The following is a 24140-nucleotide window of genomic DNA, read 5'->3' on the forward strand; positions in this document are numbered from 1 at the left end:
AGCCCCAGCATCACTGAGGAGGGTGAAGAAGAACCTGAGTCTTTGATGGCACTAAAATGAATGGATTGAAGGTAGCAAACAAATAGATCTTGGGGACAGGCTGTGATTCAGCACAACAGCCATAAGGCAGCTACACCCCATGTGTGCTCATCCAAGATAAGCCTTGCAAGGAAGAGAGCTCAGGAAACACTGAGGTACAAGGGGAAAAAGCTTGGATCTATCCATACATCTTAATCTGCATCAAACCAGTCTGCAAGTGATGACTGTGCAAAGCAATCTCAGTCTATCCCAGCACCTCCCAGTTTAGGATAAGGAGCAGCACGGGATTGATGCTCCCCAGCTCCCAGAAAGGATGTGTTACAGGAGGTAAAGGGGTGTTTGTGCAAACATCATGCCCCGTTCCCACGGAGCGCGGCCGGGAGCACGGGAGCTGTAACACCCGTGCAGCATCAGGACGCCAAAGACATGGCAGCTCCAGTGGAGCGTCAGAAGGTTTGCCAAGGAAAACATGGCAAAGGATGGGGCTGGGGGCGGGGGGTGAAGAGCAGCACAGAGGAAATTGCATTTAATCCCCACATAGAGCCCCTTCAAAAGCTTTGCACACAGGAGCGAACCTTCAAACCGAGCGGAAAGGGGGTTAGGATCAAATAAAAACCCCCCTGAGCTGCTCGGCACAGGGATCTCATTCAAACAAAGAGATGCTTTTTAGAGGCTTTTCCGTGTGGACAAGAAGGTGCATTCATGGCTCTGGAGCAGGGCACCCTTCCCCCATAACCTTTACAGGAGTTTGGTCCCTATGGAGCTGAGGCTTGGAAACTGCGGCAGGATCTTGTTTGGGAACATTTTTGAACTTGGGACCTGCCTAAGACTCTTCTTGTTCCAAATTAGAAGCTGCTGGATCTCTGGGTCTTGAGGACTCCCCGCTCCACTCAGACTGAGGGAGAAATGAGCTTCATTTCCAAGGTCTTCATAGCTCTTGAGGGTCAACGCCCCCGGGATGGAGCTTCTCCCCATCACCATGGGATGGAGCTCAGGGCTTTGTAACTAAGGGCTTAAAATTAACCTGGTTTTCTCTCTTAAACTTTAGGACAAGGGGAATGGGTTTAAACTGAAACAGGGGAGATTTAGGTTAGATATAAGGAAGAAGCTCCACTGTGAGGGTGGTGAAGAGCTGGAATGGACTGCCCAGAGAAGTGGTAAATGCTGCATCCCTGGCCCCAGCCAGGTTGGACAGAGCCTTGGTTGACAGGGTCGAGTGTGAGATGTCCCTGCCCAAGGCAGGGGGCTGAAACTGGATGATCTCAAGGTCCTTTCCAACCCGAACCATTCCATGATTCTATGATAGTTTGTGGAATATACAACTGCTTCGGCTGCTGGAGGGTGAACCCCAATGTTACCCCATCCTGCAGGAACAGAGGTTGCTATTATTATCTCCTTGGTCTGACACAGCATTTGCACTAAGGGGGTTTTCTTACCTTCATGCCAGGTTCACCTGCAGGGCCAGGTTGTCCTATTGAGCCAGGCGGACCCTGGGAAACAAAACACCCCAAGATAATGAAAAAACCCATTGTAACCAAGCAGAAAGCAAGATCAAAGACATAATTCCTTTAACAGAGCCCTCCTGGGCCAGCAGAGCCCTGGCTGCAATGTAGTTACCTCCCTGGAGCTGGATCAGGGTACACAGCATCAAAGAGGCTCAGTCCCTCCCTTGCCTCGTTCCTGGGAAGGCTCTGCTCATCCCTCACACCTCCCCTGTCCCCAGACACCTCTGCCAAGCGCTTCCAACTCATTCCAACCCTCTGCTTTCTAAGGGTAGTAACCACGCCAGGGAGCAGCACTGGGATTAGAAGCGAAAGAAGGGAAAAGGTCCAGAGTTGGACTTAAAAGCCCTTTTGCAAGGGTCCAGCAGGATGGCTGATACATCCAGCTCCCTGCATCCCCACTTCTCCATCACTATGGGTGTGAGGACACTCTCCAGGCCACCAGCCTGGTTCTGGTTAGGGTGAAACCTTAACACATCCTCGGGGGCTGCAGCACATTGAGATGACACGGCTTCAGTCATTTACTCTATTCATTTTCTCTAGGTGTAATGGGCCAGCAAACATCCTAATGCCAAAAACTGGGCTCAGACCAGAGATCCATGATCCAGGGTTGTCTCTAGGCTGTACTAGCTGAAAGAAAGTGGCTGACCCCTGTGTGAGCATAGACACTGATAGAGAGGCTTGGCATCCCTCAGAGGGCCTGAGCTGGGAAACTATGGGAAATCAGAGAGAAACTGTTCTCACTCCGAGTCCAGCTTTACAATAGCGGGGTCATGTCCATCAGCTATCTTTAGTACCAAGATCAACTGGGAGCTTTAGTCTTTGTACATTTTCTGCTACCTCTGGGAAGCACGGGGAATGAGAATCAGTCAAAGAAGCCCAAAGATGGGACAGCAAAGAACGTCTTTAAAGGATTTGAGTGGTTTATTTACTTATGATATTTGCTTTCCGGACAACACTCTCCCTTCTCTTTGCAGATGGGAATGAAGAGCCCGGAGTCAAGGGAGCAACTCTGTTGCCCAGGGAATAAAGCCAGTTCCAGGCTTGCTGAACTGGATTCAAGGAGAGGAGGGAGCAAGGGCGTGTGTTGGGTTTGTGAACAGTCAAGTCACACAATGAGAAAACCGAGGCTCCAAATGAAAGCAGGAACCCTGCTCTGGTTTCTCCAGAGGTGCCAGTGCAGAAAGAGGCTCCTGCAAGAGTCAGACTTGAATCAAGCTTTGTACTTTCCTGGTTGGCAGCATGCAGAGGGGCTCGGGAGCAGCTTTCCAGCTCCCCAGTGTGGTTTACCACGCTGAGAGCTTGCTCCATCCAGTCTAGCAGCCATGAGAATGGAAACTTGCATGACTCACACTTTGCAGTAGAATGCATTAAAAGCCACCTTCGCTGCTGTTTGGACAACAGAGTGAAACATCACGTCTATATTACAGCTCGGGACCTATGGACAGGAGCTACCCAAAGGGAACTGGCACATCTGGAATAAACAGCTAAGACTGTAATACTTCAAGCACAATAAAATCAAGCCAGGGCTGCAGACAACTTAGGGAGGAACCATGGAGGCATCTCCTGCACTCCATTAGGGCACTGTTTGGCTGCTGCTGCTTTGGTTATGGTGTGTTTGTGCCATTGCTTCATGGCAACGGCAACCCCAAAGCACTGTCGACAGCAAAGGCGTTTCTCTGAGCTTCCTCAGAGGCTTGTGTTGGAACTGCCATAGCAATCCTTATGGGCTGTCTTGTCAGCAATGGCACCAGTGAGTGGGAAAAGCCAGTTTTCAGTTTGATTTGTTATTGTATTTGCACTGCCCTGGTGCAGAAAGATGCTCCCTGGTGTGGTTGTAAAGCCACGCTTGGGACATGCTTGTCAGTGGGGTCAGCTTTAAGATGTTTCTCTTGTTGTGGGTCCGCACCTCTGCCACCTGTGGGTCTATGGCCTGTGATGAAAATGATGCTCGAGTTTCTGATTTTCACCATTGGCTTTGGAAATTCACTCTTGGACTCAAAGGAAATCCTTCCTGCTCGTGTCCCCAGGTGTGGAAGGAAGCACCTCTGCACATTTACTGCTCCCTCACACCTACCACTGCTGGTGCAGGGGGAAATCAAACAGGAGCAAAGATCAGACCTACCTTATGCCCGATGTCTCCCAAAGGCCCGGGCGGCCCCTGTGGTCCCTGTGGCCCCTGGAAAAGAGACACAAGACTCTTTTCATACGAGTCTTCATTTCTGAAGGGCTATCCATGTCTGTAAGGTAAAAAACCAGCTCCCTCCCACACCACTGAGTGCAAGAGATGGCCAATGAGATGGGTCTGCTGAGGCACCTTAACAGGCAAACAGCGCAGGACACCCTTCATCTTTCTGGTTCTCACCTCAAACAACTGCAGTTGGCAAAGTGAAAATGCCTGGTTTACCTTCTCCCTTCACTGTCCAGGTCAGTCCCAACAGACACAGAGAGCAGAGGTGATTCCTCTTCCTGCTTCAGTGTCCTCTTGGCCCTCCCTTTGGGCTGTGTCTTCACCAGTCACCTCCCAAAGCCATGGGCTCAGTTCTGACACTGTCCCAGTCCCAGCCTTGCCCTTCTCTCCTCCCTTCCCTTCCGGAATCCAGCCCAGGCTGCATCCTACACTCTCCCTGGCTGATCCACAGCCCCCTTCTGATTTCCAGGGGCTTGACCTTGTCCTTCCCCATGCCTCCTAGGACTCCAGCCAAGTCTTTCACATCCCTGACCAAGCTGGAGCTGGCAAGGACAGAGAAGCTGGGAATGGGAATAAGTGGTGTGGAAGAGGCAGACAGAGGAAGAAATGAAGTGGCTGCGTATGTGCAAGGAAAGAGAGACCAAGAGGAAGTAATAAGACACTTACTGGGTCACCTGGAGCCCCTTTTGCTCCTGGAGGTCCAGAAGGTCCTTGGATACCCTAGAAAAGTCAAACACATCAAAGCCAGCTCCAACCTCATAGAAATCCTTCGTGCAGTAACATGCATCTCATAAATGCTCCAGTAAAAGGAGTGGAGAGGTAGCCAGACACTGTCCAAATGCTTCTTCCTGGACCAGGACTCAGCACTTAGGGATTTAAGTGAGATTAAGGTTATGAAAGGAAGCACAAGGGATGGATACTTACTGGGAAGCCACGTGCTCCTGTCTCTCCGGTCTCACCCATCTTCCCCTATGAACACACAGTTACAGTGATTATCAGCTGGGGATGTGCTGAGATACCTGCAGTGATTTGTCCAGCAGAAGCTGCAGTTCCCTGGGCAATGTGTGCATGTGGGCATCCCCATGGGGGACTGACACCGTGCCAGGCACTGGCTCTCACAGAGGACATACCTGCAGCCCATCTGGCCCCTGCTTGCCTGGCTCCCCTGATCGGCCCTGGAAAGCAAAAAGGCAAAGACTCAAAACACTAGTGATGTTCTTCTGCCCCAGCCCATCTGTGCTTGCACATCAGTGCATCAAATATCCCCCTCCAGTTCCCTGCAGCTTTTGAGAGGCCAAATGCTCAGCATCCTGCCTTAAACAGCACCTCAAACAGCACAGAATGTGGGCAATGGGCTGCAGGACCTAAGGTTTACTGAGCAAACACTGCTTTGCAGGAAGCTGGGACTCTCAGGAGACTCAGCACAGCCCTGCCTGAGGAATAAAGGAGATTCCCCATCCATATTGTATTCACAGGACCATGTGTGCAATGCAGGAGATGAAGTTTGTAATGCTCAATGGTAGGACCAGGGTCCAGCTCTGCCAAGCTACTCTTAGATCTGGCTGCTGCCAAAGGGAGAAACAATCCCATGCACCCACCTCAGAGCCTATTGTGGAGCAGCTCACCCTGGATGAAGATCTGCTTGGGCAGGACATCTGCCAGGCTCTGCATCAGGCATCTCTTGCCCTGCATTTTTCCCTGTCCTTATCTAAGTGACATGGAGCACATCAGAACAGGTACATATTCCCTTAGGTCATGCTTTACCAGCTGTGTTAAATTGCTCTGATTTTGGCACTATGTTCAGATGTAACCATCAAGCACACTCACTGCCAGTTAAAGCCATTCCCACTCCTGTGAGGGATACTATTATTTCAGCAATGGCCCTTTTATGTTTGAGGACTACCTCTGTATTCAGTGGTCTCAGACCCCACATTGAACACATTTGTCTTTGGTTGCATGAAAGGCTCATCCCTGCAGGTCGATCCTTACAGAGCAATTGAGCATCCCCTGTTCCTGGAGGAGGACATGACCCTGATCCTGCCCAGAGCATGCCACAACACAGCTAAGAGCAGCCTTGGGCACCCATCGATGCTCACCTTGACACCTCGCGACCCCGGCTCACCGACTGGTCCATCAGGCCCTCTGTCACCCTGGGAAAAGGCAAAACAGAGGCAAAAATAAGAACACAAAGAATGTGTCTCACTGGAAAATACAGCGTTGCCCTAGCTTTGGGCACCAGGAAGGTCCATGAGGTCAGTCTTGGCCTAAACCAGCCTATACCTGGTTGGGTTGAGCACAGCAGTTCAGAGCCCAGGACTCAAAAGATCCATTCTGTGTTTTGTGCTTCATTTCTCACCATTACAGCACCAAAATACTTTCTGTTCCTGTTAAACCAACTACCAACTGCAGACCAAAGCCAGGGGAGGAAAGAGGCCAGGAACAGCCTTATTTTGAGACAGCAGTTACATGACAACAGTTTCATGATGCACAAACTACCCTTATTGAGAGCAATCCTCTTCCTTCTTAGAAACTACACTTCTCCATCGCATCCTGACCTTAACTCTTGACATTCCACACTGTCTCATGATCACAATCAGGGCAACAGAAGTACAAGGTATAGAGGCACACAAGCCTGACCATACATAATTGTCTTGGGCCCCAAACTGCTCTCAGAGATCAGGGTATGTTTGCTGGTAGCAGAACTCAAGGTTTCAGCTATAGTTTAAAGAACTGGCTGCTATTAAGGATCAGGCAGGTGCTCATGCATATGCATGCTAGGAGCATGCCGTGCCTGCTTTGGCATGTCTGATCCCATGCCCAGCATCAGCTCCGGGATGCGTGCAGTAGGCATGAGGACCTCAGGAGGTGCATGGGACACGCGCACATGTGGCAAATACAGGAGTCCACACGGTGAGCAATCCTGATGGGATTAGGTACAATGGAACAGCTCATGGTACAGATGGGCATCCTTGAGGAATGGGTGTCCTTGTTTTTCCAGAGGGTTCCAAGTGAGGAGAGGGGATAGCCGTGATTTAGCTTTCAAGCTAATTCTGGAAGAGAACGCACATCCCTCTGCGCCACTTGAACCCCAGGAAGCAGCGTGTCCCACTGACAGAGAATAAACAGAGCCAGAGTGAGGGGAAAATAGAACAGTGAAAGAAAATAGGGCATATCAAAAGACTTTGTTAAGGCGCGTCATGCTCATAATCAGGCCATGAGCTCAGTTGGGACTCTGAGGTGCTACCGCAATATAAATACAAACACAAACACAGAGCGGTGCTAGAATGGAGCCGTAAGAGGAATCCTGAGAGCAAGCCAGTGTGGAAATAGGGAAAACAGGAGCCAATGTGCTTAATCGGGATGCAAAGCGAGTGCCAAAAGTAATAACAGGGCTGGGGAGCCAATGCGTTAGAAAAGCAACTCCAGGATGACAGGCAAAGAGAGAGAGAGGGAGGCTCACAAAGAAAGGCAGTGTAAGAGCAGAAGAGGAATAGGAAACCGGCCAAATTATTACAGCAGACAAACACTGTCAATGTAAAATAATGCAAAAACTTCTACTGGGCTTGGCAAAACCCTGTGCCGCTGAGAGTACCAGAGAGTCAATGACCAAGAGGCTCTATTGCGTGCCAGGAAGGCACAGCCCTAAAGAATGCTCAGCCTGGTCTCCAGGGCAGACGGACAGAGGAGGACCGTTCACCAGATGGGAACACCGCAACCAAACGGGGTGTTTCACAGGTCGGGGCTTTGCTATGTTAGTGCAATGGTAGCTCACACCAGCCCAAGTGCCCCAGCTCGTGCTGGCCACTGCATCAGAGAGCAGCAAAGATCAAAAGGCTCATTAATCCTTGTCCATGCACAATGACATGAAGCAGGAGGTCATTGGAAAGCAGTAGCACTGACAGCCCAAGTCAGCACTGTAAGCTGGGAGAGGAGGGCTTGAAGGCACCTGGGATGATGCTTGGGATGACAGGGGGTTGGGACTGGATGGTCTTAAAGTCCTTTCCAACCCAAACCATTCTGTGATTCTATGATGGGGACACCCAGCAAAATACACAGACCCGCTCCGGGCTGCCCAAACTGAAGGGAGGTATCAGCACATGTATGGCACTGGCACCCTAGGAAAGCCCCCTGCTACCCAATCTGTCATCCTCCCTGTTCCCTTCCTCTTCGAAAGCCACTGAAGTACTTTGTGCAATTACACCTTTACTATCCAAGATGATGGGGTGACCTGATTGTGAAGAAGGGGAAGGATGTGTAGCAGGGAGGGATTCAATAGCTCAGCACTGGTATTACAGAAGGAGGGAGCAGAGATCAGAGGCAAACGGGACATGGAAACGACACAGCTTAGAGGTTTCCATTCCAGGACAGATGCTGCTGGGGAAGGGAAGTGGGATGCACCTGGCCCTGTCCAGCCCCTTTGCCAGCTCTGGGCTAGCTCAGGCTGTTGGGTGCCCTCAGCCCTCACTCAGCTCTGCAGCGAGGGCCATGGTTCTCAGTGCTCTGGCCCAGCAGGGCTGGGTAAGTGTTTGCAGTATCCTCATTTCTTCCAGCAGAGCTCTCTCAGCAGCATGGCAGGATCTGCCAGGGCAATCTCCCTTCACAGCAGTCCCCTGCCTAATCCCATCACAGCACGTCTCATCGGCATCTGACCTAAAGAAGGAGAAAGTGACCCTGTATTCGCAAACGCATGTGGCAAGCTTCATCTTCTCCAGCCTCCTGGGCTGGAACCCAGGATAAAGGCTTCTCCTAATTCACCCTGACAGGAAAGGCTACATTTAGTCAATTAGTTAAATCTTTAAATCTCTCTTTTACTGACAACGCTGGTTAGAGATGAGTGAGTGAGGTCCTGGCAGCTCCCTAGGGAGCATCCCATGCCCAACGCCGCAAGGCACAGGATGATGCTTTCCCCCTGCACTCCTTGCAGCTTGGCATTGCAGGCAGGGCTAAGCAAAGCTCCCCTTGGACCCTCAGTGCTTCAGAATTAACTGCACAGCAAGGCATGCCTACCCTGAGCAGGCAGAGGGACCAAAGGGCATAGGCATCATCTGAGGGGCATAGGCAGCATGGACCAGTCCTAAGGATGGGGTAAGGAGGGTGCAGTGAAAGGCATGGGTTCATCATTGGTGTCAGCGTAGCTAGAAGCCCATGAAACAGAGAAGGAAGCACTTCTTTAGTCTGTGTTAGTATTTATATGGCAGTACATTGCTCAGGAGAGGTTTTGCTGGGCCAGGGCTGTACAAACAGTGCAAGCTCCAGGTGGCTTTATAATGTAAACAGGAAAAAAAGAATGGTTAGATAGAGATCTGTCTGCTCTGCCGCACATGGGCAGTCAAGGCACAGAGAGATACAGGTCCGGGGCTGATGGAGCCTTTGAGAACCTGCTCACCAAAGCTACCTGGACATGGATATGCAACTCAAAGGCATTGCCATGCCCATCTCGAAGCAGCTCACCCAGGGAGCGACAGCACAGATAATGTGCCCAGGCAGTCGCACTGCAGCACAAGACTAAGCGTCATCTCTCATTGCTACCTAACACATGAATTCAAGCTCCAGGCTTTGCAACTCATGTTTATTGAGGCAAGAGATAGACCCTGCTGCTGGAGCAGACAACATTCCTGCAGAGCAGACCTAAATACTCAATAGGGTGTTTCCACAAAGCAGCACCACATTCCCCCCCCTATTTAAACAGATACTCAGAGCTCAAAGATGGAAAGTAACCAGCCTCTGAACAGCAGAAGCAGCAGCATGAAGAAGTGGTCAGCAGCTCCTTTCCAGAAACCTAAAGCTTCTTCCTTACCCCTATACAAATATCAATCCAAACACTGATATTTCACAGTCTGGCCAAACAAAAAGCAAACAGATGCCCTGACTGGAGCTGAAAGGAGACACCACTGGCCACAGATCTGCAGCCAGCTTTTCACTTTTCCTGCTTTTCCAGCCAATTAGAAAGATCCCTGGGAGCAAAACCTCTGCTTTTCCCCCCATGAACAACTTTTCAGCTGGGCCTGGAAAAAGCAACTACTTTCAGGTTTGCTCAGATAACACCACTCTATGGATCCCTAGCACTGATGGATTCCTGCAGTCAGTGATGCTGTGAAGCGTCGTACCCATGTGGCAGAGACACAAAGCAGCACCTTATCTGCTCTTTGCAGGCTTCACCTGGGCCACGGTTAATGCAGGAGCTTGATGAATGAATGCTGGAAGACAGAAATGTGCTTTGGGATTTGAAAAGCTCCTTTGAGTCGCCCGAGCCAGTGCCCAGGGAGAGGGTGAAATACCAGAGGTATTGGCACACTTTAAGTGGAACAGGGCAAGATGAGCCACTTTGCAGCAGGTTTTCAGGTGCAGCTTTAGGATCTGAGCTGCAAAGTCACTGAGCCAGTTGATATTTAACCTTTAGCAGAGATTCCCAGTCAATACCTGGGCTTTTTGCCATCTCTGTCCTCAACAGAGATGCTGAAGACCACAGATTAACAGAAATGTGCTTTTGCATTTACATGAGATGGGGTGAGGGATGTGCTGAATCAGCTGCCTCCAAATGTAGACATTGATTTGGTTAAATAATTAGGTTTAAACATGTGCAGAGCTGTCACTAGCTGAATGTTAAGCACATGTCTAAGTGCTACACTGGGTGCAGTTGAAGGGAAAGAAGCCTGCGCTCACATGTCCAAGTTTCTTGTCCTTAGGGAAGAGGAGAGGGGAAACCACATTAGTGGAAGATTGTTCAGTATCAGTTTGATGGGCTAAGCAAAGGCTTGGGAAGGAATAATAGCTCTGTAATGACTAAAAAGAAGGTTAAGGAATTTTCTACTTATATCTCGACAGTACTAAAGCTATCACAACATAAATACAGGCCCCCAAAAGTCTCCATTGTTCCCTACAATCGAAACCATATTTGCTCTTTACGTCTCCTTCAAAAGCAAAATGACTTTACTGAAGTATCCACAAACACAGCTCATGGAATCCACAAACATCTGGCAGGGGCTGCATTCATGTTTCCACTCTGAATTGAATCACATCCCTTTTGTAAGCTAGGGTAGACAGAGGGTAATGGCTGAAGTTACAATCGGGGATCATTTCCCTATTCCGAGTAAAGCGAGAGCTGGAATAGCAGGACAAACTGAGCAGACAAAGGATACTATGTGCCTGGAATATCTACTGAGTGCCTGGAATACCATCTAAGAGTATGAAGAGAAGGAAAACGTGAGAGGCACACAGACCAGAAACCCTCCGGTCAGGAGGTCTGCTGGTCCTTACAATACCAACTTGCCCACATCGTACTCACTGGAATCTGTAGGATTTCAGAGCAAAACCCAAGTTCCTCCTCTCTGCTGAGGATCTTAGAAAGGATGTGTTTGTCTGGGAAATTCTGTATGGATTATATCACTGCAGTGCTCAAATGCACCAGATCTCTGCCATGCCACAGTCCAACAGCACACGTTGAGGGCAGGAGCAGTGCAGGGCACCAGCAGCAGATCCAGATGCTCAGTCCCTGTGTGGGTTATCCCTCTATGACACCTGCGTCCTTAGGGCAGGATAAAGACCACAATGCACCCTCTTCCCCAGGCACCATCCCCTGTTCTACCTTGATGCTCTGCACTTCCTGGGGTGGCCTTTTTGCCAGCCAGGGTAGAGCCACTGCTGCATTTCCAGGGCTGGGATGCACTTTGAAGTCTGGGCTTCCTCAGTGGAGGAATGTCCAGGAGAAGCCATTGGCACAGGGTCTGCCAGACTCCACATCTGGACAGGAAATGCAACCCAAGGCCATGGAGATGAGCATCTCTACCTTGTGGTACGTCATATTGAGGATGGACAGTGCGGGTGGCAGTTGGTGTCCCGAGGTTTGGTACCCTCTATCAGGATCTAGCTACACCTGGAGGCAGGTCCCTGCCAACCTCCTTTCTTAGGAGCTGAATCCAGATTTGCTCTTGGCTTTACCTTGTGTGATGATAAATATCCCCTTTCCTATTCCTAACAGTACAAGTGGTGTTGAAAACAGCCTGGTCAGCTGTACTTTCCTTGTGGGTTGAGGACTTCAGGCCAGCACAGAGGTAAGAAGCCAAAGAAGGTTTATGCAAGTGAATCCTTCACAATCTAAGAGCCAAACACCCCACACTTGGGACGACTCTGCCACCACGTATGTGAAAAGCGCTGGTATAAATCCCTCATCTGCCAGATTTAACAGCAGCCTGGATTCATTCAGAAGGTGTTTCCCATTCAGCTCTGCACCACAGCTTTACCTTGAGATACTTTCTGCCATCCATTCCAAGCCTCCCATGAAAGAACACCTCTGGTTTCCCATCCATCATGATCACGGATGCCCTGGACAGCTCTGTTAATCACTGCTGCATAGCACAGAGAAACCTTGCTCCCTGGGGACCCTTCAATAGCACAGCTATGGAATGAGATCCATGGGCCTTCCCATCAAGGAGAATAGAGTCAAGGAACCTGTTTTTCCCAGCCACAAGTTGAAAGCTGAACCCTGATATGCATCTGCAGGGCTTGATGTTAGTGGTGTCCTTCTAGCTGTCTTCTAAAGCTTAAAGCAGTTCCAGGGTACATAACTCTGTGGTTATAAAGATTTCTAGTTGGTTATTCCATTTCCTTTGGCTGGTCCCAGCTATTCGAGGAGAGTATTAAGTCTCGTGTAGGGAAACACATGCAGTCCTTGGCTGTTCTCAATTCCCCAAGCAGGAATTGCAGTAGAAGCAGAGACTGGGGGTGGGTAAAACATATAGTTTACTCCAGCCTATGCCTTTGAAAATGAAACATGGAAACAGATACCATAAGATCTTTGGAGGAAGAAATGCAAAATATGTTGTTGTTGGGGCCTTCAGCAGAACCCATGTGTGCTGCTATTAATACTTTGTAAAGCAATCGGACAAGGAAAAACGACCCAGAGCAGGGATGCTCCTGCAATAAATGTCCTGTTGAAGAAGAAGAAAGACTGAAGAGCTCAGTGGGACATGGGCTGGATGTCACAGGCAGGAAAACAAGCAGCTTTGGCAGGTTCTAGAGGTCATTCTGCTGTCAGCTGTCACCCAAACAGGGCAGGAAGAACCACACATGAACTGACACAGAGCGCTTGTGGAATACTGATCCAGCGTAACACATACTTGCAGCACTGTCAGGGATGTTGTTTACTACTGCTTCCCAGTGCGAGGCTGGGGTCTGCTCTTTCCAGGCAGAGCAAGGATTCACACATGGTCACAGCTTGGTGCTGCTTAGATATGCACAGACAAAATCAGAGCCTTGTGTTACAGGCTGGAAAAACCCAGAGAAACACACAGGATGTGCTTATAATTTGATGTACTGACAATGCAGAACACACCTTTCTCATAACCCTGTGGAACGCTGCCAGAAGATGTTAATCCTGTGAGACTGAAAGGCGAGATATGGGAAGAGCAGCCTGTTTGGCTCCTTGTCAGCTCCATTTCTACCTGCCTTGTCTCTTTGTTCTATGCCATGGATAACATTTCCTCCTTTACCTGTCTCTGGTTAAATCACAACACTCCACATCTCAGCTGCTCTCTCTCTCATGTCAGCAAAGGCACCTTTGCTGGCCTTTTCCCCCAGCCTAGATACATCCTCAGATGACTAAACCTTCACCATCCTCACCAAAAGAGTCCATAAACCCTGCTTTGACATTGCAGGTGGTTGGAAAAGGCAAGCTGGACGGCTTCCACAATAAACTCTACACTGAGACACCCCTCTGCCCATACACATCACTTGCATTCACATCCCTGATAAGACTTGCTTCAACGACCTCAGTCTTTACACACAGCAGAAACATGGCTGTGGTGGTTCAGCCCCAACTGCTGCTCATCCTCACACCCCCAAACTCATCCACCAGAGCTGGTTATCCAATGGCTAAAAGAGGAGAGGGAGAAGAGCTTGTGGAAAGTGCTTACCCTGCGGCCTTTCATCCCTCTCATCCCTGGTGCACCTCGGACTCCTGCTGGACCCTGGGAAGGGGAGAAGGGAAACAAAATGAAGATGAAGGAGGAGGAAGGCAGTATCTTGGTAAAGCCCCACATCCTGATGTGATCTGCAGGAGCCTCAGATGCAGACCCTTGACCAGCAGGTTGGCTCACGAAACCCTCACCAAAGACATTCCCATATTTGCTTTCCTATTAGTGGTTCTTTTTTAACTCACTGATTGTCTTTGGATCAAGAACATTTAGGCCCAGGATCCTGGCTGGTGTTTGTATACTAAAGTATCTGCAGCCCATTATCTGTTTAAATGGTGAGCGATTTGAAGTGATTTGAAGTTGAACATTTAGAATACCCTCTGAAGCTATTAAAAGCAGCTGTTGCTCAGTATCTGTACAGAAATAATAACAACCAGGATCTGTTTCTCACTTATCCAAATACAGAATCAGACACCTCATCTTATGTATCCAAGCTTGACCTTTTCAGCCAAATACCGATTTTATCCTCAAGCAACTGTTGCCCTCTTAGTGCTGTATAAATATTCATGCTGCCAGATAGATTTGGACTGTTGGTGTTGTGGATGATCCTGTTGTCCTTACACTTACAGAAAAGCTTCAGGTTCTCTTGTAACATGGATTTATGCACATTTCATTCATTAAAGTGCATACAGAAAACAGAAGAAAATGGAACAGCTTTTTTTTTTCTGTTAGAATACTTACCAGTTTCAAAAATTAAGGGATATGAACAATTAACAGGACTTATTTCTGCATTATAACTTAACCCCCCTGTATTTAAAATTAGTGCCTTTCTGCTGTCAGAAAACCTCAAAATGACACATTCCATTCTTACTCTCTCAAACGTTCCACATCAAGTTTTGCTATTTATACATTAATAGCTTTAACCAAATGCCAACACTGCAAACTCCACCAAGGATCAGAACAAAACCAGACTGTGGTCTTCCTACTGCTTGTACCACTGCCACTAGTAAAGGTTTTGCTTTTGGGGTGGGGGTATCTTGCTGCATGGCATGGAAAGGCAGAATACAGATGCTTAGCTGTTCTCTCTCAAGTTAGTTGACTGTAACTCCATTTGTAATCACAGTAAATCTCGGTTTTGCTCATGAGGTCAGTAGTGACTGGCACAGACAAGCAGTAGATGTGTCAGATGCCTGCTTTAAATAGAGATTTTTTTGTGATAAACATACTGAAACGATATTTCAGTTGGTGTCTGGAATATCCTCCTGGAAGCGTCAGCCTATCCAGAAGAGCTTATGAAAATACAAGCACAGATACATTCATTGTGAAGGCAAAGTGGGGAGGGGAAGACTAGACAGCATGCTGAGAACGGCAAGGAACTGCTTAGGAGAAGATGAGTGCCTATGTATTAAAACTGTGTATTAACACAAAAGATACACCATGATGGTGAGCCAGAAGAGGGAAAAAGAATCCACAAGGCTCAGTGAGCTGTAATCAAGGAGTTTCCTATCATTGACTATACCTTTGCTTCCCATTCCCAATCAACCTCTACTGAATGAATCAGCCATCAAAGCTTCTAAGGCTTAATCTCAAAGGTTTTAACAGTTTAGGACAAACAACAACAGCATAGCTCAGGTCTACCTTGAAAAACAAGCAACGAATGGTGGAGAAACAGGCGGAAACAGCTGGAATTAATGAGAGGGGATGTGATATTAGGGGATTATTTGATTTACTGGCTTTGTGGGGAAGTTGGACTCAAGTGAATTATGGCTTTTGAAAATACAGCCTTGGAGGAAACATTTTGCTTGGATGAACTTGTTATTTGCCTGCAGGAGAACAGGGAACTGAAGGAAATGGAAGGACCTGGGGACAGCCTCAGCATCCAAAGCTCTGCAGAGGTTTCAGCATCTCCAGTCAGAGCTGATGCCTCAACTCTGCTGTCATCGTCCCCCAGTAAGACAGACAAAACTCACTGTCAGCTAAAGGTACTAGCAGTGCATTAGGCAGTGCTTCAGGAGAGGAGCTCTTTGCCCCAGAACCAGTGCAGAGCCCACCTCGGCAAGGATGCACTCCTGTCCTCCCCCATGATAACAGGCATGGAGCAAGCAGCTAATGTGCTGGGAAAGCTGCTACAAAAGGGACATCTGGAGATATCCATCTGCCTCCCAGACTTCTGTCAGCAGCAACTGCTGCCATGAGGTGCTATGGAGCAGCTCATCGCTGGGGGCTGCAGGCAACGTCACGCCACATTGCTGCTCTGCAGCTAGGGATGGGTCACCCCGAGGTATTGCTTGACCTCAGACCTTTTGTTTCCTTCACCTCCATTGACTTGCAAGTGTGAAATCTCACCCCAGGCAGCAACTGGCTGCAGCTGGTGGTCCCAGAGCATCCCAGAGCATCCCCATATCAGGCAGAGCTGCTGATCCGGAGGCCAAACCTTTGGCACTGCCTGGGCATTTCATGACTTGATCTTCATCCCAGCTAACAACACTGTGGGAATTCACACAGTGAGCAAAATCCATTCCCTGTGCCCACCCAGAGCTGCTGGCTCCAGTTCCATCTGTGCTGCTGGGAGAGCTGGAGCTCCATCTGAGCAACGGCTGTGGGAAACTGGAGCCATGCTAACATCGACCTCCACACCAATTGCACGCTCCAGCCGCAGCACATGGACCAGATGAGCCCGTCCAGATGGAGGGTGCATATGGGGGCAGCTGCTCCTCTCACTCCAGTGAGGGTCTCTGAGGATGCACAGTGCATCCTCAGCGGGATACAGCTGCTGTATCACAAGATGTGGTCACCATCCTGCCAAGGATTCCCAGCCTTGTAATAATACCTTGAGCTAGTGAGCTCCTGTTCTGAGGCTGGATTGTGAGTTTTGGATGTCCCATTAGAGAAATGGGCTACAAAAGTTCTAATTAAACCCCTCTTTTCTTCTTAGCATCTCTTCCCATGTTGCTCCCACGCATGCCCCATCCATTTCCACATCTCTCGTGTCAAACTCAAACCAACTGGTACATAATTGCTTGACCCACACTGTGAATGCCCAGGATAAGGGATGCTGTGTAGCATTACAAGGTGTGATAACCTTTACTTACTGTTGGTCCAGGGATCCCAGGAAACCCCACTCCTCCTGGTGTTCCAGGGTGCCCCTAGAAGGGAAGGAAGAAGAGCATGTCTGCTGTGAATGCTCAGCCCTTCTTCCTCCAAGTGGGAAGACAGGAAAAAAGGCATTGTTGGTTGCTTGCAAGGGCAGGCAGGTCTGTTATTTCCCAAGGTAATATTGCTCAGGGGTAGATGAAGCAGGCCAGACTGTCAAAAGCCCATCTCTGACTTTGCTAGCCACATAAGCAGATAGATTATCTGAACAGCCCAGAAGAGAATGGGCTGAATTAACATGACATTCTGTCTTTGGGCCTTGCACTAGGGTAGATGGGAGATGGTCTTGCTGAGGTCCCCTCTGTTAAACTCTCTAAATAGAACTTCATATAGCACTGTGCATAAGCAATCCTGCAGCTCTAGCTGCCCCTGGCAACAGTGTGGGATGTGAACAACAGATCCCTGCTCCCTGTCTGTTCAGTAGCCAGGATGCTTGAAGACAAGCAATCCTTCAGGTGCTGTAGCTTGCAGTTCCTGGTTATCTCTACTTGGCACAACAGGTCTCCAGCTGATGGAGCTGCAGAGCATGTCAAAACCCAGTGTTTCTCTGAAGGGAAGACTGCTGAACACAGCTGCTCAATACCCAGGCCAATGGACATTCCCATCCCCAGAGACAGGAAGAATCTGTTGTCATGGAAGTAGGAGACCAGGAGAAGCTGCATCCTTCGCTAGGACAGAGAGAAAGAGGCAGCAGCAGGAGCGAGAGAATGCAGACTTACTCCTTACCATCGACCCCTTGATTCCTGGAGGGCCTGGGGGTCCCACTGAGCCACGGTCACCCTGGGGAGACACAGATACATGGGGAAGAGTGAGGGCTTTTGCTGACAAGCACACTGAGCTGGCAGCAACAGGGATTTGGAGCAATGAAACAACTGAAACACCCACAAATTGCCATCAGATTTCTACCAGAAAGGCTTCCAGTGCAGAATAATCATCACCCGCTTTCATGCATCCATCTCATTGAGGAGTTGAAGGATTTCAGCAAGAATTAGCTAATCCTCCATGTCCCATAAGAGGGGACTTTGTTATTGCCATCAAACCATTGAGGGACAAGAAACAAGCAATGCACACAAGACCACCTTCTACTCAGGGTAGTGCTAGGACTGGATCCCAGGAGATCTCCATCTCCTCCCACCTAAGGCATGACATCCCTCTCTGTTCTGCAGTATCATAACCCCTACATGTCCTGGTGTGTTTAGAGGCATGGATTTGAAAGCTGTGGTTATGAAACCCTGCTGAGAGCAGGGAATCAAGTTGGGAAACACCTGAGATCCTGCCTGGAACAGAGGGCTGGTGCTTCCAGGAGGAGACTGTAGGTGCTCTGGGGGAACTCCCTATCCTGTGGTTCATCCTGGGGCCACAGTGCAAACAGCAACAATCTGGAGACCTTCATTTATGTTCAGAGCTCCACAGCCCACCCTGACAACACAACCCCTTTTAAAACAAACCACTGTTGGCCATTAAAGAACTTAACATCATTCCAAAAGCCTTCCTTATCCCCACATCTCACTTCCCATGAGTACACCCCTGGTCCTACAGCTCAGCCAAGGGGTGTAAACCTCAATGAGCACCTCTGTGCCCCATTGACACAAGGGCAAGTTGAAGGGTTTGCTGATGGGACATCAACTACTCCTTTCTGGAGACAGTGGCAATTAACCACCACGACTGCCTCTGCTATGCCTCTCAGCCCCAGTAATGCACTGGGAATTAGGTGTGTTATGTTTGTGTGCTTGGGGGGATGAGGAAGGAGAGGTTAGCAAACGCTGCCAAGTAGTTTACGCCCAGAGTCTGACCTACCTTCCAACAGCTAAAGGGTAAGGGGGAATATTTCCTGGCCTCTAAGCAGCTTATTAAAAGCAAACCCCAGAGTTGGTGTTGTCACCAGTTGGCCCTTGTAAACCAATATAAGGATTTCCTCCCCCTGAATGCATGGATTTTATTAAGTAAGTATTAACTGTATTGTTCTCTTTGATAATCTTTGGATTCTACTGGCTTCAGGCTGAAGTTTTGCAGCTCTTGGGACAGAGATTGCTGACTCAGCTATGTCTAATGAAAGCATATTTCCCACTTCATTTAGCTCACAACAGCATAGTAAGCTGTAGGATGCTATGCCAACTGGAGGCCTGGTTGAGGTTTTGGTGATAGTTATTTCTGTCATCTTTAAGCTTGTCCTGGTAGAGAAGTCTGATTGAAATCACAGCCATGCTGAGGATTTCCTAGGGCAGATTCCAAAAGGACAGCCCGGGTTTGCCTTGACCCTAATGTAACATCACCATGTCATCAATCTGCAAGATGAGGATTGCTCATGTGGTCAAGGCATTGGCACAGAAGTCATAGGGCCAGTTGTTAATTTACTGGAGTGGGGAAAAACATCTTCCCATGTCTCCTGCATTGTAAATCCCTTATTCCTCATTCAATTCAGGGCTGCAGTTGTCACTGAGACAGCTCACTCAGGCTCTGATTTAATGTGGAACCACCTTGGACACATCACAGCCTCCTTATTCTTCTTTTTCCCTTCAGTAAAACGCAGCTCACATCATGCCATTCCTTTTTGTTCTTGTGTGCCTTGGACCGAGCCTGCTTCTCTGCCCCACCAGAGAGCATCTCGTGTAACGGGCTTTCCAAAGCCTGCTGCAGACAGGCCATAAAACGCAGCACAACTGTCACAGAGCCTTTACATCATTACCCAGAGGACAGGGCTTGAAGTAATAGAAGTGAGAGAGAGGGAATGGATGTGTGGGATGCATCGTTTTATGTTCTTTACTATCTTTACGGCTGGACTGTGAATAATTAAACCACCGATGAAACCCAGCAGTCGGCAACTGAGATACAAGGAATGACAAAGATGATTTGTCTTTGGAAGCTACCCCTGAACAGGATTTTACACACTAGTAGAAAACAAATTAATACCCCATTTACATTTTTATGGGAAGTAAAGGCGTTTTTCTTCCTGAAAGCAGCATGCATCTGTGCTGCACACAAGAGGGCACCAGCCCTTAGGACCGTGCCCAATACAAGGGGCAGCCAGACAGGATGGTTCTCATCAAAGATAAAGGGAAGGATTTGGACTGGCCTTTGCTCAAATGGGCAGCTGCACTCTGGTACCTGAGGAATTGCTGAGACCTCAATGCAGGCTCGGCCCTGGTCCTGTGTGACCCCTTTGGCAACTCAGCATGGGCTTGTGAGCACAAACGGTATAACATAACCTCCTTGGATTCCTCCCTTGACCAGGAACGCAGGGCTGGTGGGTCCCTTATTCCCAGCAAAGCCAGAACTGTCAAACACAAGCTTTGTGGCAGGTTATGAATCAATAAAACTTAGCTTTTCAGAGAACATCTGACAGCATCACCTTGGAGAAGATGCAAAGCGGATGCTTTTTACCTGGCCCAAGACTACCTCAACCACCCTGCATGTGCTGCACTCCCAGCTGGGTGTTGCATTGACACAATATTCTTCCCACCCCAGTCTCCATCAAAAGCTACAACCACCAATTCATTGCAAACAGCCTTACCTTTTCTCCCACTATTCCAGGCTCCCCTACGGGACCAATGAACCCCATTAGACCCTGAGGAAAGAGAAAAGCACAATTAAACTTTCAGTTTTATGTGCTGAGAAAGTAAACAGTTCCTTTGGTTCCACCTTTGCTGGTTGAAATAGCACAGCATCCCTCATATAATGCTCAGTAATTCCTACTGGCTACCAGAGCGGACAGAGTTGCTCCCGGCCATGGGAACGTCTAAGTCCACAGCTGGTTCTGCTTTAGGCGCCAGCTGGAACGGCAGCACTCGGATCTGCAGGAACCACAACACACAGCACAGGGGATGAGTTGAGCACGTTCCACAGAAAGGCCGACTCCATCGTGTGGCTTTGTTTTCCCAGCATCCCCCAAAACGTCAGTGCAACTTCTCCAAGAGCATCCATAGCGGGAGCTCCTGGGTTGCACAGTCTGAGAGCTGCTGTCCTTCCAACTGTACTGGGAAAGACTTCCTCTGGGTTAATCTGAGCTGCCTCAAGCCCTTGTTCAGACTGGTTTTGCCCTGGGTAGTGTCGTGCTGTTGGGATATCAGTAGGGAATAAAGGTGTGAGGACACCAGCAGAGCAGCAGATCTAACACGCTGCTCAAACTACCTTGGGAAAAGAACGCACCAGTCTAAGCTCAGGATTTGTCAGGGTTTAACAGTGTTTGGGATAAAGAAGAAACAAACACAACTGCCTTTAATTAGGAAGATGGAAACAGACACAATCTCAAGCTAAGATTCCTGAGAATTAAAACGCAGCAGCTTCCCCATTGGCTTCAGCAGGTTTCTGGCTCTAGAGATGTAAGAGACCACCTCTCTGCCACGGTATATGTTTTCTTTGCATGACTCTCATGGTCTCATCCCTAGTCCTAGCAAGGGTCATTGGGAGATAGATATTTAGTTCCTCCTATGAGCTTCTAACTAACAGGATTCATCTCGTACTGAAACACTGCATAACCTGCCCATTTTTGGCACAGGTGGTATCAAATAAGACCATCACCCAGCTTGTTTGATTTCGGTCAACAATGTGGCTGGTACTGGGAGGTGGCTGCTGAGCAAGTGAGAGGCAGGAGATGGATTCTCCAGTGGTATTGTCCTACCCTTCCTCCCTTTTAGAATAACTTGAAATCTTCATAATAAATTGACAAGTTCCTCTATGCAACTGCATCTCAGCTTTTCATTTCAGCATCAGGGAGGTTTTCAAGTGACACACTCAAGACAGCATTCACCATGAACCAGCACAACTGGGGAATAAGCTGCATGAGCAAGGCAACTTCTGGGGTCAGAAAAGGGAGTGCTTTTCACCCTGATGTCTCCTTTCTTGGGTAACAGCAAGAAAAGGAGCAAAACGTTTCCTGTCTGTACTCCTGGTTCATTTCTTATCCATTCTCAGCTGGGCTGATGTGCGTGAAGCTCACAGGAGCTCTCTGCAGCCTATGCATCGCTGTGGTTGTGTTGCCATCTGTGCGTTGACAGGGTGAAGTGATACCGTCCAGCTACAGAGGAGGATCTGGCACCAAGAGAGCAGCCTACTCACAGGCTGTGCAACTCCTCCTGCCACCAAAAGCTCTCTCTGTCCATGAAGTTACACTCACAACATAAAGCTGCAGCACAAAATAACCAGCCTCGTTGCAATGCTCCTATACGTGTGAAGCTCATCGGACCCGTTCAGAGACATATAGCACGACGCAGGTCACTCTCCAATGACTTTTAGAGGGAATGGCTTCTGATGGTGACTCCAGACACTGAGAGACTTCATGCATGAACATTCTTCACATGGTGCAATTAAACATCAGCCTTTGAACGTCACTGGAGACAGGAGCTCCTCAGTGAGGCGTGCTGATGGGCTCAACAAAAGCATCTCTCACACGGATGCTCAGCAGGCTTCGCCTCTTGTAGGAGCAGCCACACTCTGAGCTCAGCACAGCCCTTGTCACACTCTGTATGGGAGCAACATCCAGATGGAAAGCGCTTGGAAAAGCTCATGAGAGAAGGCAGAGAGCTCAGCAGGAACGTCAGAGCCTGGAGTTAGCTGCTTGAGTTAGAAATTCATCCAGACATGATGCCCTAAGAAACCAGCATGTCACTGTGCCGTGATGGAAACGATTAACACGGGAAGACAGCTACCACCAGGAAATCTCTGCTATCCCATCAGGGCTTGATGGCACCAACCCTTCTGACATCAGCACTGGAATGGTTTCTACTGTGTGTGAAGCTGAAGCAGTCCCAGTGCACAGTGTGCCATTGCAGCCAGACTGCACGGACAAGATGCCTGTGGCAGCACGGTGGCCTGGGCTCAGCAGCAGGCTGCCCAATGCAGGAACCAAAGGGAGAACTGGCAAATTCACAGTATCTGCGTATGCAAGGTTGCCACTGGGTGGCATTGCTGAAGGCTGCTGCATCAATTATCCTTTCAATTAGACATAAGATACATAACTATCCAGTTACTGATGTTTTCCACAAAGAAGGCAAATGTTAAGGCAGAGGAGAGAGTGGCAAAGCAATGAGGTGAAACAAGGAAACACATTGCTAGGTAAAAATAAGATATTAAAGAATAAATCTGTTCCTTCATTTCCAGCTTATCAGAAAACCTGCACAACTCTCTCCTTGGGAAGATGCTCTCTAAGATATTTCTGGGTTACTTGGTTCAGTCCCTGGAGAAGAAGGCAGATCCATGCTCTTGCAGCAAATGTCACCATTCAGAACAAGACCGTTTCAAGCACACAGTGCATATCCAGACTCAGGCTTGACAAGTAATCTGTTCACAGCAGCATCAGCTCCAAGCCTAAACCATCCCTAAGGAATCTAAGACGTCCTGGTTGTGCTTCGCAGACAACTCAGTGAGGTCTGCAGATGGTTTGCAGAGCACTGGTTGCAGCAGGACAAGCAACCCACAAACCCAACACCCTCCTGAGACCCCTCTCGCTGTCACACAAGTGCCATTCGCAATCACAGCTTGTGCAGAAACCCATCAGTGCCAGCACAAGCTGGGTAGAGGCAAACATGCACCTGAGACACGGATAAGCGTCAGGATGGAAGGGGAGCACAGCTGCATTCCTGGCTTGGTTTTCACTCCAAAACGAGGGAAAATGCTGTCTGCACTGGTACATCATGTTTCTGCTCAAGGGAAGGTGTCATTGATGTACCCAGCAAGAGGAACTTCCATAACAGAGTAGGGACCAAAGTGATACAGCAGAGCTGGGACCCTGTGACGTGGCCAGGCATTCAGCACGGTAGCTCTGTAGCGTCTGCAGCCAATACTGTCTGCCCTGGGCTAAATGAACTAACATTGCTGTGTCTGCAAGCAGACACAAATTGAGATAGATACGTCCAGGCAAAATAAATCTCAGTAAATTACTTGGAGTATATGAAACAACTGGAGGAGATTGGGCAATGGTATTCTTCACTGGCCAAAATGGGATAGACACTAAAGGGAATACAAGCAGCAAAAGATTTAGGTTTTAAGAACCAGAAAAGCCACTGGTGGCAAATATTACACGGAAACAGGCATGAATTGTGGCCATTAGACTAAAATGGCTGCAGCATAACATACTTGTCCCAGGTTCCCAGGGTAGAAAAGAAGCCCTGCATCGAACACGACTCCAGGCAGTGTGTGTAATGATGCACGTGAAGTCCCAGCAGCGGTGGCTGCCCTGCTAAAGGCCCACAGTGTACAGGAAAGAATGTAAAACATTTATATTAGACAAGGAGTTCAGCATGTCGCTCGTGATTCAGTCTGCTCTATTCCCCAGCCAAGGGCATGGTGGAAAAGGGATGGAGATTGTTAAATAGCTGCTGGGGGCTTGGAGGAAAGGAAAAGGGGGGG

The 24140-nt window shown here is 48.8% G+C and overlaps 1 protein-coding gene across 4 annotated transcripts in view; it reads right to left on the reverse strand.

Moving 5' to 3' along the window:
- Positions 1-24140, reverse strand: part of COL27A1 (collagen type XXVII alpha 1 chain) — a 190885-nt gene that overhangs the window by 38049 nt on the left and 128696 nt on the right. For all 4 annotated transcript variants that reach the window (XM_062640328.1, XM_062640329.1, XM_062640327.1 and 1 more), the window contains 10 exons: positions 20308-20361; positions 17523-17576; positions 16736-16789; positions 13644-13697; positions 5829-5882; positions 4863-4907; positions 4657-4701; positions 4399-4452; positions 3667-3720; positions 1476-1529 (listed from right to left, as the gene is read on the reverse strand). In XM_062640328.1, coding sequence (XP_062496312.1) covers positions 1476-1529; positions 3667-3720; positions 4399-4452; positions 4657-4701; positions 4863-4907; positions 5829-5882; positions 13644-13697; positions 16736-16789; positions 17523-17576; positions 20308-20361 — 522 coding nt within the window. The remainder of the gene's footprint in view (positions 1-1475; positions 1530-3666; positions 3721-4398; positions 4453-4656; positions 4702-4862; positions 4908-5828; positions 5883-13643; positions 13698-16735; positions 16790-17522; positions 17577-20307; positions 20362-24140) is intronic.

The sequence above is a fragment of the Pezoporus occidentalis genome, unplaced genomic scaffold (genome assembly GCF_034315485.1).
Source record: "Pezoporus occidentalis ecotype Australia unplaced genomic scaffold, CSIRO_AGI_Poc_V1 ctg64, whole genome shotgun sequence".
NCBI lineage: Eukaryota > Metazoa > Chordata > Aves > Psittaciformes > Psittacidae > Pezoporus > Pezoporus occidentalis.